A 15,361-nucleotide genomic window follows, 5' to 3' on the forward strand; every position below is an offset into this window, starting at 1 on the left:
AAATGCAGGCAAGGGTTTAGGTTGGAAATGCAGAATCCAGAGGGTTTGGGTGGAAATGCAGGATCCAGAGGGTTTGGGCAGGTTTTTGGGAGGCAGCTGGGATGGTTGGTGTGCCTGGCTCTGCTCATCCTCAGGAAACTTATTTCTCCAAGGTTTTACTTGTGAGGAGCAGCAACCAGCCCTGCACATTTCCCTGGCTCCTTGCTTGCTCTGGAGTTTTCCTGGGCAGGGAAAGATCCCTGTGGAGTTCAGGGCTGGGGATTCTCAGGGTTGTGGGTGGGATCTGCTCACCTGCACTCAGCTGAGGGAGTGCCTGTGCCTGCCCTCATTCCCTGCATGCCTGTGCTCCAACACTGCTTTGCACCCCAATACTGAAATATCCCACTCAGCTGTTTCTCACCCTGATGCTTCTTCTGTTTATTCAGAGCCTGGACTTCAAATCCCCAGCTTTTCCCACAGTTTCTTTCCCTTTTTCCCTTTCTTTCCCATTTTTCCTGGCATTTTCATCAGTGCCTTGCCTCCCACACAGGGACACAATTCAGAGATAAAACTCCCAGCCAGGCACTGCAGCTTGCTGACACCAAGGGCCCACAAATCTACTTTAAATCATTACATTTTCTTCGTTTTTCTTTCTTCTTCAGAAATTGATTTTCTTAACATGACCCAATTTCCCCTGCCTCCCCCACCTCACTCTTTCTCTCACCGAAGCCTCTGTGCATTTGAAGGGTTTGGTTGTGACCTGAAACTCTGTCAATAATCACCATTTTGGAGCTGGAATGTCCAGTTCTGCCCCCAGGTTTCCCCAGCCCCACTGGAATGAGCCATCCCTGTTTTCCTGCAGCTGTCAGGTTGTGGGAGCAGCCTGGTTGGGGTGTCCCCAGCTCTTAAATTGTGTGGTTTCCTGTCAAGTGTCAAACCCCTGATTCTCTTCCATTCTCTTCCAGTGCCTTTTCAGGGAAAAATGCCATTTATATCAACCACAGCCCAAAATCAGCCTCTCACCTGACTGTCCTCCCAGGGCTGGGGCTGGTGTGACCTTAACTCAGGAAGGAGCACATTTATTTGCATTTTTCCATATGTCCCCACATGCCAGGGTGTCTCTGTGCTGTAATCCTGGCCATCAGTGTTAGAGATGAGCTCCCAACCTCTGCTCCTTCCCCACAGTCTCTGCTGGGTGGAAAACTAGGCTAAGCCTCACGTAAGCTCCTCTTTTTTCCCTTTCTTTTCCTTTTTTTTATTTTATTTTTGATGAATAGGACCAACAGGGAGTTTGCAGCAGAGCATGGATCTATAACCTACTTTACTTTCATCTGGGATAGAAGGACCCTTAAGTCAGAGCAGAAATGGAGCATTTTTACCTGCTTTGTTTCCCCCCCAGGGTTATAAATAAGCTGAATTCTTTATTACTCAAATCTGGCACTTGGAAATTATCAGTGCACGTAGTCCCAAAGCTGGGAATCTCCTAACCTGCCATGTTTTTTGGGAAATTATTTTGGTTTCTGGGTGGAAGGAGCTCTGGAGAGGGCAGGGAGTTGCTTGGGAGGTGTTGGAGCCAGCTGAGCATCACAGGTCACTCACAACACCCCAGTGACTCTTCTGCTTTAGGGATTCAGGGAACAGCAAGGCACAGGCTTGATGGTTTTCCTCATCTCTCCATCTTTATTCATTTTACCTTTCATATGAAAAAATATTTAAAATGCAGATTTTTTTTTTAATATCTAGGAGCTTTATTCTTAAAAACTATATTATGATGTAAGTGTTCTGGGTTTTTTTAAATGAACCCCCCGAATGAACCTTGTAAAAACTGATTTTAGAGTAGTAAACATCTGCAGAGCTGTTGGGTTATCTTTTCATGGCATATTCTGATCAGTTTTCATGGTTTGTGTGGCTGGAGAACAGGACAAGAAATCAGGAGGTTGGTTGTGTTATTTCCTCTGTCATTGGAAACTTCTTGTGACCCCTCCCCTTTTGCCTCTAAACCTCCTGGTTTGTGAATGAAATAATTCTTTTGACCTAGCTGAAGAAATAATTATGCTCCTTAGATGATCCTTAGGGGTTCTGTATCAATGCAAATCAGTATTTCCTCTAAATGTGTGAAACAGCAGTTCCAGGACCCCAGCACAGACCTGGCAAAGCCAGAGGTAGATTCTGCAGGGAAATTTCTGTTTCTGTTGATGGGATGCAAGGGCAGTGCAGAACAACTTTATCCCAGTGGCTGCTTTATCTTTATTTTTGTTTTTTTGGTTTCTTTTCCTGGTTTCCCTCTGGAAAGCAAAGCCAGGAGCCAGCGTTGGCATGTGGAGGATGGAGGAGCTTTAAATGTTTGTGGAAAGCTGTGCCACGTTGGTCTCCCTGTCTGCAGCAAACATGACTGCCATGCCATTATTCATTAGGCCTGAGAGGGAGCAGGATGGAAAAATATCAGCACCTGAGAGGCTGCTGAGCACCAAAATGTGAATTTGTGCATTTCCAGAGGGAGGCTGAGCCAGCGGGCAGCTCTGAGGATAGGATCTCTGGGGGCTGGGGTTTGGGTGGGGTTTTAGCAAGTAAATGGAAATTTCCCTTTGAAATTGAAATGGAGTCATGTGGGCTTTATCCAGAAAATCTGGGGCTGCCCCTGGATCCCTCCAGTGCCCAAGGCCAGACTGGACACTGGGGCTGGAGCAGCCAGGGAAACTGGGAGGTGTCCCTGCCATGGCACCGGCTGGGCTCTAATGAATTCTGTGTCTCAGTGATTATATATGACATTATTTTGGGTCTGAATTTACATTCCTGCCACTGCCCAGAGTGGGAAGGGGCAGAAGAGCCCGTGGGGAACACATGAGGTACCAGCAATGCCCAGACATCCCCTGAAAGAGGAGCACAACACCCCCTGTGTCCCTGCAAGTTCTGCTCTCTGCCCACTGCAATCATCTCTGCTGCAAGAAACTGCAAACAGAGCTTTTCCTTTTTTTCTTTTTTTTTTATCTAGGAAAAGATAAAAAACTTCTGAGAGTGAAATAACCCCAATCGAGCCAACCCAAGGGGAAATGTCTGCCTAGATTTTCTAGATTAAAGTAATAAAATTTTCAGAGTCCTCAGCATTTTGTCTCAAGCAGAGGAGCTGCTTCAAAATAAATGTTTGAAATATTTCCTGTCCAAAGAAGGCAAACAGGCAGTTTTTATGAAGTGGAACATGAAGACGTTGAGGATTTTTTTTTTCATAATATCATAGAGGAGAGTGGTTTGATTTTGGAAAAGAAAAATGGGTGCCTTGCAGGAATTTCTCAGAGCTCCTGCTTCCCTGGAAGAGCAGGGGTGTGAAGGAGGGCAGAGGAGCCCTGGGGCTGCCTTGCAGTTTGGAAGCAAGGAGCAAACCCCAGGGAGGTGAATTTCAGCCACGTGGGTGCAGAAATCAGCCTGGCTTTAACAGGTGGGGTCAGAAAGACTTGGGAAATCCAAACAGAATTTTGGATTTTCCCAAGTCTTTTACAGAACCCAGACAGAGATGTCCCAAGATGAGAGATCAGAGATGGGGGTGGTAAAGTCAATGCCTTGTTAATGGCCACAGCAATAAAGTCCAAGGAAAAATATTTTCCAGCAGGGATAGGGGTGGGGGGAATGCCAAGATATTTACCTCTAAAACTTCTTTTTCCTTTCTTTTCTTCTCGGCAAAGTAGAAATCCCAGTGAAATTTCTGCTCTAAAGGTCAAATTAGAAAGCTTTCATCCCCAGACTTGTAAACTATTTCTCAAATCAGTGACTCTCGAAATTATTCATTAGAACACCAGCTCTTAAACTAAAATTCTATTAAGCTCTGTATCAAAGGGGTTTTATTCCAACCCACACAGCTCTCTGGGTAGTCCTGACACACCAGCAAGGACACAGCCTGAAGAACTTCATCTCTGTGAGTTGGTGGGAGGGATGGCAGAAAACCCAGCTTTTCCTTTTCCTTTTTTCCCTTTTCCTTTCCCTTTTCCTTTCCCTTTTCCTTTCCCTTTCCCTTCAACATGGATTGGGATCCCCTCTCCAAGACTGCATTTATATTTTTAATTTTTTTCTTAAATATGTTTAAATTCCCATACTTTGTAGGCAGTGGAGTGGGGTTATCTGGCCAATCCTCCCCTGCCCACCTGGCTGGTTTTGTCCAGGACATGAACCTGGGATCTCTTGTACGTGGAGATTTGTGCTAATATTATGAGAATAATTTGGGAAAGGGCACCCAAACATCCCCAAGGATATGTGGATGGAGGTTCTTTGCTCAGTCTGAACCAGGGGGATTTGACCAATCCTTCCATCAGTTTTTTGTTGGAGATGTCATTGCCATCCTAATCAGATTCCCTTGGGATGAGTGGTGTGCTCTTTAATAAAAAGAATAATCTTTAATTATTCCTAGGTATGACCTTAAACATCACCCTAAATTTTAGATTGTTGGGATTATCTTAAAATTATAGAAGGGGTTTGAGAAGGCAAAGCCCATTTTGATCTGTAAATCTCTTTAAGTCATGCTTAAAAATTGGCTTTGGGTGCCTTGGCTGTGGGAGGGTACCCAAGGGGACTGGGCATTTCACATATAAGAAAGGTAATTTCTCCTTACCTACATCATTATTTCCTATTGTGTGGGTGCTTTAAAGTTCATTTAATATTATTAAAAGTGGTGTTTTGTCCACTCCAGAATATTCAAAATTGCCAATGAATGTGTGTTAGCTTTCTAATTTATCAGTTGCTAAATTATAATTAATTTTTAACCATGCTATTTTCCTGTGCTCAAAGTACAACCAAGTCTTAGGGTTAAATACCAACCACAACCCCCCATAAAATACAGACAGGCTAAAAGGACTCCTGAAGAGCTGATCCAAGGATTTGTTGCTCATCTAAATGAAGCAGGAGTGCCCTAACCCAAGATTTATTTGCAGTACAGTGGGAATGGCACTAAAGCAGTGCTAATTCCCAGTAATTTCCAGTTGGATACAGAAATGTGGGTGGGTATCTGTAGTATTTACCTTCTTTGAAAAATCCCTTCGTCCGGGATTTTTCTCCTAAGAAGCTGAGAAGCCTCAGAGAAAAAAAAAGACCAATTCATACCTCATTTGCTTCTCCTGGGTTGTGCTCGTGTGGAATGTGTTTAGAAATTGTTTACCCACAGGTGATTGTTTCATTAAATTCTGGTGTGAGTTGTTTTGACTCTTTGACCAATCAGGGCCAGGCTGTGTCAGGACTCTAGAAAGAGTAATGAATTTTATTAGCTTTTTAACATTAAGCATCCTTTATATATTTTAATATAACATAATAACTAATATAATATAATATAATATAATATAATATAATATAATATAATATAATATAATATAATATAATATAATATAATATAATATAATATAATATAATATAATATAATATAATATAATATGATATATACAACATAACGTAAATAAGTCTTCTAAAAACACAGAGTCAAATTCATCATTGCTGCCTTCTTTGGAACATTCCCAGCAAATACAATAGGTATCACCCACCCTCCTCCTTCCCTGTGCTGCTGCTGGGCACAAACTCTGTGCTCCCCCTGCCCAGCTCCATTGGATATCTCATTTTGTAGGAATAATGATCCCCAGGGATGCAGCTCCTGTGCTCTGGGGGCTCCTTGCTGTTCACATCAGCTGTGTGATATCAATGATCTGTTATCAAATTTGCTTTACAAAGCTCTCTAGACCAAGGCTTCAAAGTAAAACCCACTACCATTTTTATTTTTCTGAGCCTATTAGCCGTGCTTTTCTTTGGCAATTAAAACCCACTGATGTATAAAGCAGTGATTGATGTGTGTACATTTTTGTTGGAGTATAGTAAAAGCAGAAGTCATTTCATACCAGTTAAACAGGAATAATAGGTGAAAATAGCACTGACACTGCTGTTCTAATCATCAGGAAAAAACCCCTGAACTGTAATGACAAAGGGCTCACTAATGGTGAGTTTTTGACAGCGTGTCATTCAAGGCACTGCACAGCAGAGCTGCCTCCCACATGATACAGTCACAGAAATTGGCTTTCCAAAGGCCATGCAGACACCTGCCACCACCAATTTGCATCATTGACTCTTCATCTCATTTTCTGTAATAATTTTTGGGTGGTTTTTAATAGCTCTTGCACAGAGGGGTCTCTCCTAATTGCAGCACCGGCGTAATTACGAAGCATTTTGTGTTCTAAAAATAGGCATGTGTGGAAAAAAAATCAAAGCAAAGCATGGAAAGGCTCCTGGGGCTAACCAAGCCAGCAAAACAGAGCTCAGCTTTCACAAAAAATAGGGATCCCTGTCACATCCCCAGTGCCCTGAGACTGACAGGCTCCTGAGGGAAGTGGTGGTGTTGCAGTCGGGGTCCTGGGGCGTGCTGAGTTCAGGAATTCTGTTATCCCCATCATTTCTGTTATTCCATCATTTCTGTTATTCCATCATTTCTGTTATTCCCATTGTTTCTGTTATTCCATCATTTCTGTTATTCCCATTATTTCTGTTATCCCCATCGTTTCTGTTATTCCATCATTTCTGTTATTCCCATAATTTCTGTTATCCCCATTATTTCTGTTATTCCCATTATTTCTGTTATTCCCATAATTTCTGTTATTCCCATTTTTTCTGATGTTGTTGCAGCCAGTCATGGGAACAGAGGGGGGCTGTGGAGCTGCTCTGCTGGGGTGGAAGTCTCACCTCTGGGACAATCAGTGGAGCTGGAAATGATGAGGGGTGTAAATACAGAAATCTGAGGCCAAATTTTACACAGCAGGAGTGATGTGACCTTGTTTGTTTGCCCATCCTTCTATGCCATCTGGGGAATATTTCTTTAAAACTTTTCTTGCCTAGGAGTCACTTGGAAAAAGAATGACCACATTTCATGAAGCTCAAACCCAAGTGGGTCCTAAGAAGGGAGAAAAAGCTACAGTTCCTTTTGTTTTGCTTATAATTGAATCTTCTTTGCTATAAAGACTGATTTTTGTAGGCAAAATTTGGGGAAATCTTTCATTACTCTGGACAACTTGGGTAATTGTTACTGTGCAAAGCCATATGGGTTTGATTAAAGTTTCCAAATGCCATTTACTGAGACAAACTACCCAGCCTTGAGGGGCTGTGGATCATTTCAGATTGCTTAAGCTTTTATTAAACCCCACAACAGGTCCTTCCACACAATCATACCCTGCCCCAAGTGAGAAGCTGCTGGGCTGACAGCTGCTGCTGGAACCTGCTGGGCTTTGGAGCATTTTGGGGGGATCTGGGACCTGTGGCACCACTTCCCTGTACCTGCCCTGAACATTAGGGCAGAGTTTCACAGAAAAACCTCATTATGCCAGCAAAGCCATTCAAGGCCCCATTAAGGGCTGGGTGTTGGTGTGTGCATTGCACTCCAGTGCATTTCAGAAGCAGATGTCAAGGCTCTGTGCAAATATTAGCTAATTAAACCTCTTCTGAGAGACACAGCTGAAGGACTTGTCCTCAGAGATGTGCAAACTTTGTCACCGAGAGCCAAAGTGACTTTCCCAAAGTCACGCAGCTGCTTTTAAATACATCCAGCTGAAATGAAATAATACATGCACCTTTCTGCTTCTGTGGGTCTGTTCAGCTTGATTTAGAATTGATACTGTCCAGAAAGTGCTTAAAAGGCACCTGAAGTCATTCATTAAATGAGGTGTGAGTAGCTGTTACTCACAATATCCTGTCTGCATTCCTCTTACACCCCCTGCTTTATTCTCCTCTTGTAATCATTGCTAATTGCTAATTACTAACCTTTCTCCAATGCTGGGGTTGCTGGAGCTCACACAATATTTTTCTGTGCTCACTGGAGCCCTTGGTTGGTATTGTAAGAATTGTTGGCAGCACATTGATCTCCTGAATTGCACGTGTTAATATCTCAGTTTTTCCTTTTAATCTGGTGGGTTTGTTTGTTGGGTTTGGGTTTTTTATGGGCAGATAAGAACAAAACTCCTCCTCTGCTACCCAGGGTTTTCAGGTTTGAGGACAAAGTGAGGTGGAACTAGATGGTGTTGTCACCATGAAGCTGAGCCCTCCTCTATGCAGCTCCAAGATTGCAAGGTGGATCCCAAATGAAGCTCCTCACTAATGAAATCTTCATTATATCGTTGTTCATTCCAATTTAGGTGTTGTAAAAATAAATCTGTGGCCCTCAGAAAGCACAATCAGCCTGATGGCCCTGATGAGGCATTAGCCTTTCTTATAATTATCTTATCTTGTTATTTTACTCACAGCCAGATTTGAATTTCTTGCATGGGGCTTTGCAGGGCTGGCTCACAAAGTCTGATGGTTTGCAGTACAAGAGTGATGAATGCTCTTCTTTATTTGCTGATTTTTGACCATCCTTGCAGCATTTCCTACATGTTCATCCAAGCAGAGTCTGCTTTTCCTGGTAGCAATCCTTTCCTTGTCAATATTGATGGAAAAAATAGCACATTTATTCCTGCAGGCATTATTTGGGCTTCAGGCTGTTACTCCTCCTGCAGCTGTCCTCAGAGAGGATGGGATCCAGCCTTGTGCCCGTGTGCAGTCAAAATATATAAAAATCTGTGCGCTGGCAGGTGGCCAGAGGAATGTCACAGCAGTTCCTGTACAACTTAAAAAAAAATTTAAAAGTGTAAATTTTATAGGATTTAGGAATGAAAGATTATATCTCTCTAATTGATAATTTTTCTTTCCTGTTCTCATTTTGTCCTAAGCCAGAAAAGAAAGAGAGAAAGCCCATAAAGGTTTCTTTCCTAAAAAGGGAAAATAAGCAGTGACAACTTTGGATTTTATTTATTTAAATTTTTTTAAGTATGTGTGCAGAAAACATTTTTAAGAGAGGATAGAAATCAAGGCTCAGTTTTCCATCCTTGTAACCTCATAATGATGTTCCTACCAGCTCCTGCTGATAAATATTTATCACCTCTGTGTTTTCTCTGGTTCCCAACTGCACTGACAACAGGTTTGTAATTGCCAAACCAAGGCTCAGCTACACTGGAAACAAGGGGAAAAAAATGAAAATTGAAATGCAGGAAATTGTAAAAGATCAGAAGCTGCCAGAGTGATTCCATGTCTTGGTGCTCCCACGGAGCAGCTGCTGGTGACAATCCTGGTGGCACTGCTGAGCTCAGAGTCGCCTCCTCTCTTCACTGCAGATCTCCTGAATTCAGTGTGCAAGGAGAGCAGGGGGAGTTGTAGTTTTGCAGTGCACGGGCCCTGAGGAGAGGAAAAAGAGAGAGGTGGAAGGAGGAATTGAATTTAATTTAATTAAAGCGCTCTGCGGCCTAACATGCAGCTGGTGCAAGAGGCTCCCTTGTGAGGAGGAAGGGTCTCCACACGTGGGATGGGAGGGCAGCAGCAGCGAGGAAGCAGCCTGTCTTCCTTGGGATGGAATTGCTTGTTTAGGGCAGTAATTCTTCCTAAATTCACACAACAAACCTCCCCCAGCGTTGCAGGTGCTGGGGTTTCCTCCAGCTGTGTCTGCTTCTGTGGGTGAATCAGCACCTTGTCCCCTTCCAGCCTGGGGAAGGCATTTCCTGATCCTCTTGTTGATGTTCCTCAGCCTCCTGCTGCCTCCAGCCCACCCTCCATGCTGATATTTGCTTTATTTCATCATCTTCCTTTTGTGATCGGCCTTTAACCGAGTTCTTTCTCTCCTGGCAGACCTGGAGAACTTCAAGACCAGGACGAGGAGCACGGTGTCTGTCCGCCAGGGCCAGGGCATGGTGCTGCTCTGTGGGCCCCCACCCCACTCTGGAGGTACAGAGCTTTCCTTCTCTTGATTTCAGTGCCTGGCAATGAACTGTGGGGTTTTCCTTCTCAGGGAAGGGAATCCTCAGGGTTTTCAGGAAGTTTGAAGCAGTCGCCTGCGAGGACAGGGCCGTGGCAGGGCCACCCTGGCTGAGGGGGTCCTGGTGCCTGGGGAAGCTTCAGTGGGGGACAAATGCAGAGAAAGAGCATTTTATTGATCTGAGTATGAACTTCAAGATGAACTGATGGAAACTGAAGCAATGCCTTCATATCCTGAAGGTGTGACCAAGACCTTCTTGTGCTGCTTTTCTGGTTTGTGGCCTGGGTGTGTCTCCTGCTTAAAGTTGAACTTGCTCTCAGAGCCACGTTTGTGCATCATCTTTTCATTATTTTTTCTTTTTCGAACACTACTGGCACTATTTTTTTGTGTTCTGGGTACTCAGGATATGTCCAGATCTCACAGGGTGCTGTTTGCTTCAAAGAGGGCGGTGTGAACGTTTAGAAAATACCAAACAATTCTTTCAGTTTAGCACAAATTTACTTTAATTGTGCCAGTTTGTGGCTTCCTGAGCGTGTGTTTTGCACTGTTCTGTTTAAAACGTGTTGGAGGTTCTGTGGGAATTCCTGCTGGAATTCTTGGTGTGCCTGACAAGCCCCATGTGTGTGTCCCTCCCCACCAGACCCACACCAGCCACTGCAGCCGGCTCCTTCATCGGGGGCTGCTCGCTCCGTCAAAACAACACAACATCTTCCACAGATCTGTGGCCCTTTTAAAGAAATTTGCAGCCCTGCTTTGAGGTCTGTCTGGCCTCATCAGCTGGATGGAAATTGCCCCGTGGACCATGAGCTGTTGGGCTGAGCTTATTGCTGAGACAGGAGCAGAGGCTTGAGGAGCTGCTGGGCTCGTGGCTGCCCAGCTGCCAGAGCTGCCCAGGGGCTTTGTCCCTCTGGGACCCTCCCCAGCCAGCAGCACTGACCCCACGGCACTGCCCACTCCTGGGATTGATGCCTCAGGTTTAGCTTTTCTATTTTTCACATTCTGTGCTGCTCTAGTGTGTGGATCTGAGCTTCATATTATGATGGTGAGCTCTCTGCACAGAGCAAGGAGACAAAACAATTCCTGCTCCAGCTGGGGACCAAGGACAAATTATCCCAATCTCAGCCCCAAGAGCACAAACAACATGGAATGAAGAGAGAAAAACAAGCAGGATGGGACTGCATGGGCTAAATCTGGAATTGGACAATTAACTCCAATATACAAATGGAGCAGAACTTGTAAAACTGAATCCTTGTTTCTGGGGCTGGAAAAGGATTGTTCTGTGTGACTGAGTTGTGAGGAGAACTGCTGACACTTTGTATGAAGTTCAGAGTTATGTACCAGTCCAGTACAGAATCTAGAAAATGTGAGAGCTGAAACTTAAAGCACCACCCCCGAGCCTTCTCCAGCTCATCTGTGGGCAGGGGGAGGTTCAGGAGGAATTTCAGGTGTTGGGGAAGCTGCTGCTCATTGGGAAGCACCGCGTTCCATGGGCAGCCCCATCCCCAGGGCTCCAATATTGGCAAAGCAGAGCTGGAGGGATCAGCTCCTTCCACCCCCAAGGGTAACACTGCCAGTGCTTAACGCTGTGGTGCAACAGGAAAAACCTCCTCAGCTTCGAGGTGAAAAATAATCCAGCTCATTGGAAGCGGGAGTGGTAATAGGAGGAGAAAATGCAATTACTTATTTTAGAATCTGATTAGGGTGGCGAACCCAACTTCATCATCCTTGCAAAAAGTGCCTGATGGCATTAATGACCATTGCTGAAACATAGGAATAATTGTGGGGGAAAATACGCCTTTTTTCCTTTTTTTTTTTTTTTTTTTTTTAACTTTAGTTTCATACATGCATTGAAAATGAAATCTGAAAAAAAAAATTAAAAAGCCAAACTATTCAATCTGAGAACTGCCATTGCTTTGCTGATGAGGGTATTCACTGGAATAGTAGAAGCCTGAAAAAAACCATCCTGGCCAGATGCTGAGATTTGGGAAAAGAAAAATAGTAAATGAGAAGAGAATTATTTCCCATCAGCCATTGTGTCACTGGTTGTCTTGGGTTTAAAAATTGTGACTTTATTAAAAAAACACTGATCAGCGTCCAGGCCATTAACCTTTCAGCTGTGGTTCACTCTAATACTTTGCCACTTGGAAATATCCATTTTTGAGGAGCTGTCAGCTAAAAGTGAAGTTCTGTTGGCCTACATGCATTAGTTGTTGAGGCTTTCTTTTTATTTTTTCTTGTTAATGATGCCCAATAAAGAGCTTCCTACTGTTCCAACGTTACAGGAAATTCATCCCGAAAATGAGTCCAAATGATGAACAAGTCCTTTCAGCACCAACAAATGGGCTGTGTACAGCTCGCACAGAACAATTTGGGCATTGCCGTGCGTTGTCCCAATTTTTGGTTTGAAATGAGCTGGAAATTCAAGCCCATGGATCTGAGCTCCCCCCCAGCCCCCGAATGGAGATGGAATGCGCGCTCCGTGCGGCGGGGAGCCGCTGTTTGTCAGGTCACTGCCTTGTGCTGGTACATTCTGTTAAGCAGCATAATGATGTGATGGCCTCCTCTGATGAAGTGCATGCTGAGTGCTGGAGATTTGGAAAATAAATGTTCATCTGCAGCTCGGGAAGTGGCTGGGCTGGAAAGCGGAATAAATGCAAATCAAACATTTGCTTCTGTCGCGTTTGCCGCGCTTGCAGCAGTGGATTCCCACCCCCCCGAGGCCAGTCCTGCTGTATTGATGACCCCTTTGTCTGCTAGAAGTTCTTTTCCTCTCCTCTTTTTTTTTTTTTCTTTTTGCCTTCTCCATTTGTTCCTAACGGACTGGCAGAAGCCTGCCTTCGTTGTTAGGATATTTCTGAGATAATTACCCTGCGTGCGAAGGGTGTTCCCTCGTTACTTCTGCAGCTTGTTTAATCAAAACCCCAACAATGGTCTTGTGTCAACCATTCTGCCCTGAAACTCCACAGAAGAAATCACTGAAGAGTAAATATTGCTCTGGGAATGTGGCACTGGGGCCTGGGTAACAGCACGATGAGCTGCTGGTGGTGTTTAAGTGGACAAGAGGAAACAGTCAAAAATCCTAAAACCTGTGTGGAGCTCACATTTGGCTTTGGTTTTGGTGCAGAACACCAGAAGCCTCATCTTGGCCACAGCATGAACTGGACAGTGCCCAGTGATGGAGTCACAGAAATGGGTTTGGACTTTGGAGTGGCATCAAAGAGTTCCTGTGACTTCTTTGTTGAGTCTCATTTAGGTGCCTCAGCCTGTCTTAGGATGAGCTCTAGAATTTGGATACCAGAAGACAAAGCTCTCCTGTTTTATCTTTTCAGAGCTCTCTGAGATCAACCATTGACTCACAGAATGGTTTGGGTGGGAATGGCCCATCCAGTGCCACCCTGCCATGGCAGGGACACCTCCCACTGTCCCAGGCTGCTCCAGCCCCAGTGTCCAACCTGGCCTTGGCACTGCCAGGGATCCAGGGGCAGCCACAGCTGCTCTGGGCACCCTCCCAGGGAACAATTCCTGCCCAATATCCACCTAACCCTGCCCTTGAGCTGCCACAAGAGCAGAGCAGAGGGGAAGGATCCTCTTCCTTGACCATCTGGAGCATTTCAAGGCAAAACAGGGAAAATATCACCAAAATTGGTTTTGTTTCTTCATTCTGTTGCGTTTTTAAGCCATTTAGAAGCCATAAACCTTTTCAAAGTATACAATAGTGTTCAAGCTAAGCTCTTTGTGGAAATGTTTTCCCTCTGAGGAGCTCTGCAGGGGGGAACACCTTCCTTGTTTGCTTTTTTTGGTGTTAATCAAATTTGGCAAGATACATTCCTTGTTGAGATAAATGTAATTGAAACAAACAAACAAAAAGCTCCAAAATCCAAAGCAAACACTCACTTGTGTTTCTCAGGGCTCGGAATCTAAGTTATGATCCAAAGGGGATATGCCTGGGAAGTATTTGGAGGTCACTGTCCTTTTAACTTTATCTCCAAATTTTAAGATAAAATATTCTTTTGTGCCAAATCCTTTTTTTCATTTAACTTTGTGGGAGCTGAGTCACTTAGATGCCACTTTTATTAGATTTATTTGATAGTCAGGGCTGGGTTAGTTAATATTTTAACAACTACAATTTTCAAATTCCTTCTAGCATCCCTGGCATTTCGTTGTGAGTCCAGAGGCTAAAAAAATACAGTCTTGGAAAGGATTTTCTACTTGACAGGCTGGTGGTATACCCTTCCTCATGCAGGACAAACAGGTCTGGAAACCCTTCCCCTCCCTTCTCTGGGAAGATAAATGAACTTGTCTTTAGGATTTCTCTCACCCCCCCCTCCTTCCTGTGAGTTTCTCTGGTTCATCTTTAGCAAGATCTATAACCATGTTCTCATGACATTTGCCTTGCAGCCCTCGTGGGAAAAGCCTGTGGAGATGGAGCTCTCCAAGTGCTGTGAGAAATGCTGAGTGAACACAGAGGGCTGCTGAAAATGATCTCTCAATTACTTGATGATTTGAATTCCGTGTTCTCGTGGCATTCCCTGGCGGTGTGTCCTGCTCTGAGAGTGCTCTGTGCCTCTCTCTTCCCCCACTCACCACAGCTGGAGCACATCTGTTCTCACTCCCAATCCAGCTCAGTAATCTGGGCAAGAGATCAACCAGCTGATGGCTTTTTTAGATAACAAAGGGCTCCACTGGGAACCCGCTGGTGTTCTGTGGGATGTGTCTTCTCCTGTAGACACATCCTCAAAGGTTCCTGCTGGCCCTGGAACTGAATCCCCCAATAATTCCTCTCTCTGAACCTTGGTTCCTCAGACACTTTGTCCCTCTGTTCCTCCTGACCTTCCTGGGGAGCTGTGTCCCCTTGAGTGAACAAAGGCAGGATTTCAAGGAAAATCGGTTTTCTGTCTCTGCAGTGCCCATGTTCTCAGTGCACTTGGAAAATTCCATTTTCCTGAAGAGGAGGACATTCATTAAAGCTCAGTTGTTCCCATGATTCTTTCCTATCTGATGGCATCACTCCTGATGGAAACACAGCCATGGATGGGAGCACTCTGTGTCTGAGCTGAGCTGCTGACAGAGAATCATTCCCACATCTTTTCACAGATTGGATGCATTCAGGTTTTCTCATTCTCTCTGCCTTTCTTTCCCTGCCGGTATGCAGGAAAACTTTTAGTTCTGTTGCACAGCTTAATCAAGTAGAACTAACTAAATTTTAGCATTTGACAGAGGAGATGGCAATTCTGATCCCATCTCAATCCCAGCCTTTCATGCTGCACGGGCAGGAGTGAAGTGTGGACACCAAACGTGTTTGCAGAAAGCACTTCACAGATTCCAGTGCTGCTAAAACCACTCCTGGGCACACAAATCATTAGGGGCTGCTCACTTGGCTGCTCGCTTTTTCCTCTCCTTTTATTATTGTTTTTTTTTAAAGGGATGATGGACACTTCATGGGCTGGGAACAGTGAGGATCTTTGGGCTGTCAGGGTGGCTGATGCCTCTAGTGGGATGAATGATTTGGGGGTTTGTCTTGTAGATAATCCATCCCACAAATTGTGACTCATGTTTGTACAGCCCCCACCATGCAGTGCAACGAGGAAGGGC

General features: G+C 44.5%; 1 protein-coding gene across 3 annotated transcripts in view; it reads left to right on the forward strand.

Moving 5' to 3' along the window:
• LOC135308221 (contactin-4) overlaps window positions 1–15,361 on the forward strand; it is a 269,514-nt gene that overhangs the window by 174,418 nt on the left and 79,735 nt on the right. For all 3 annotated transcript variants that reach the window (XM_064433116.1, XM_064433118.1, XM_064433119.1), the window contains one exon: window positions 9,643–9,738. In XM_064433116.1, coding sequence (XP_064289186.1) covers window positions 9,643–9,738 — 96 coding nt within the window. The remainder of the gene's footprint in view (window positions 1–9,642; window positions 9,739–15,361) is intronic.

The sequence above is a fragment of the Passer domesticus genome, chromosome 9 (assembly GCF_036417665.1).
Source record: "Passer domesticus isolate bPasDom1 chromosome 9, bPasDom1.hap1, whole genome shotgun sequence".
Classification (NCBI taxonomy): domain Eukaryota; kingdom Metazoa; phylum Chordata; class Aves; order Passeriformes; family Passeridae; genus Passer; species Passer domesticus.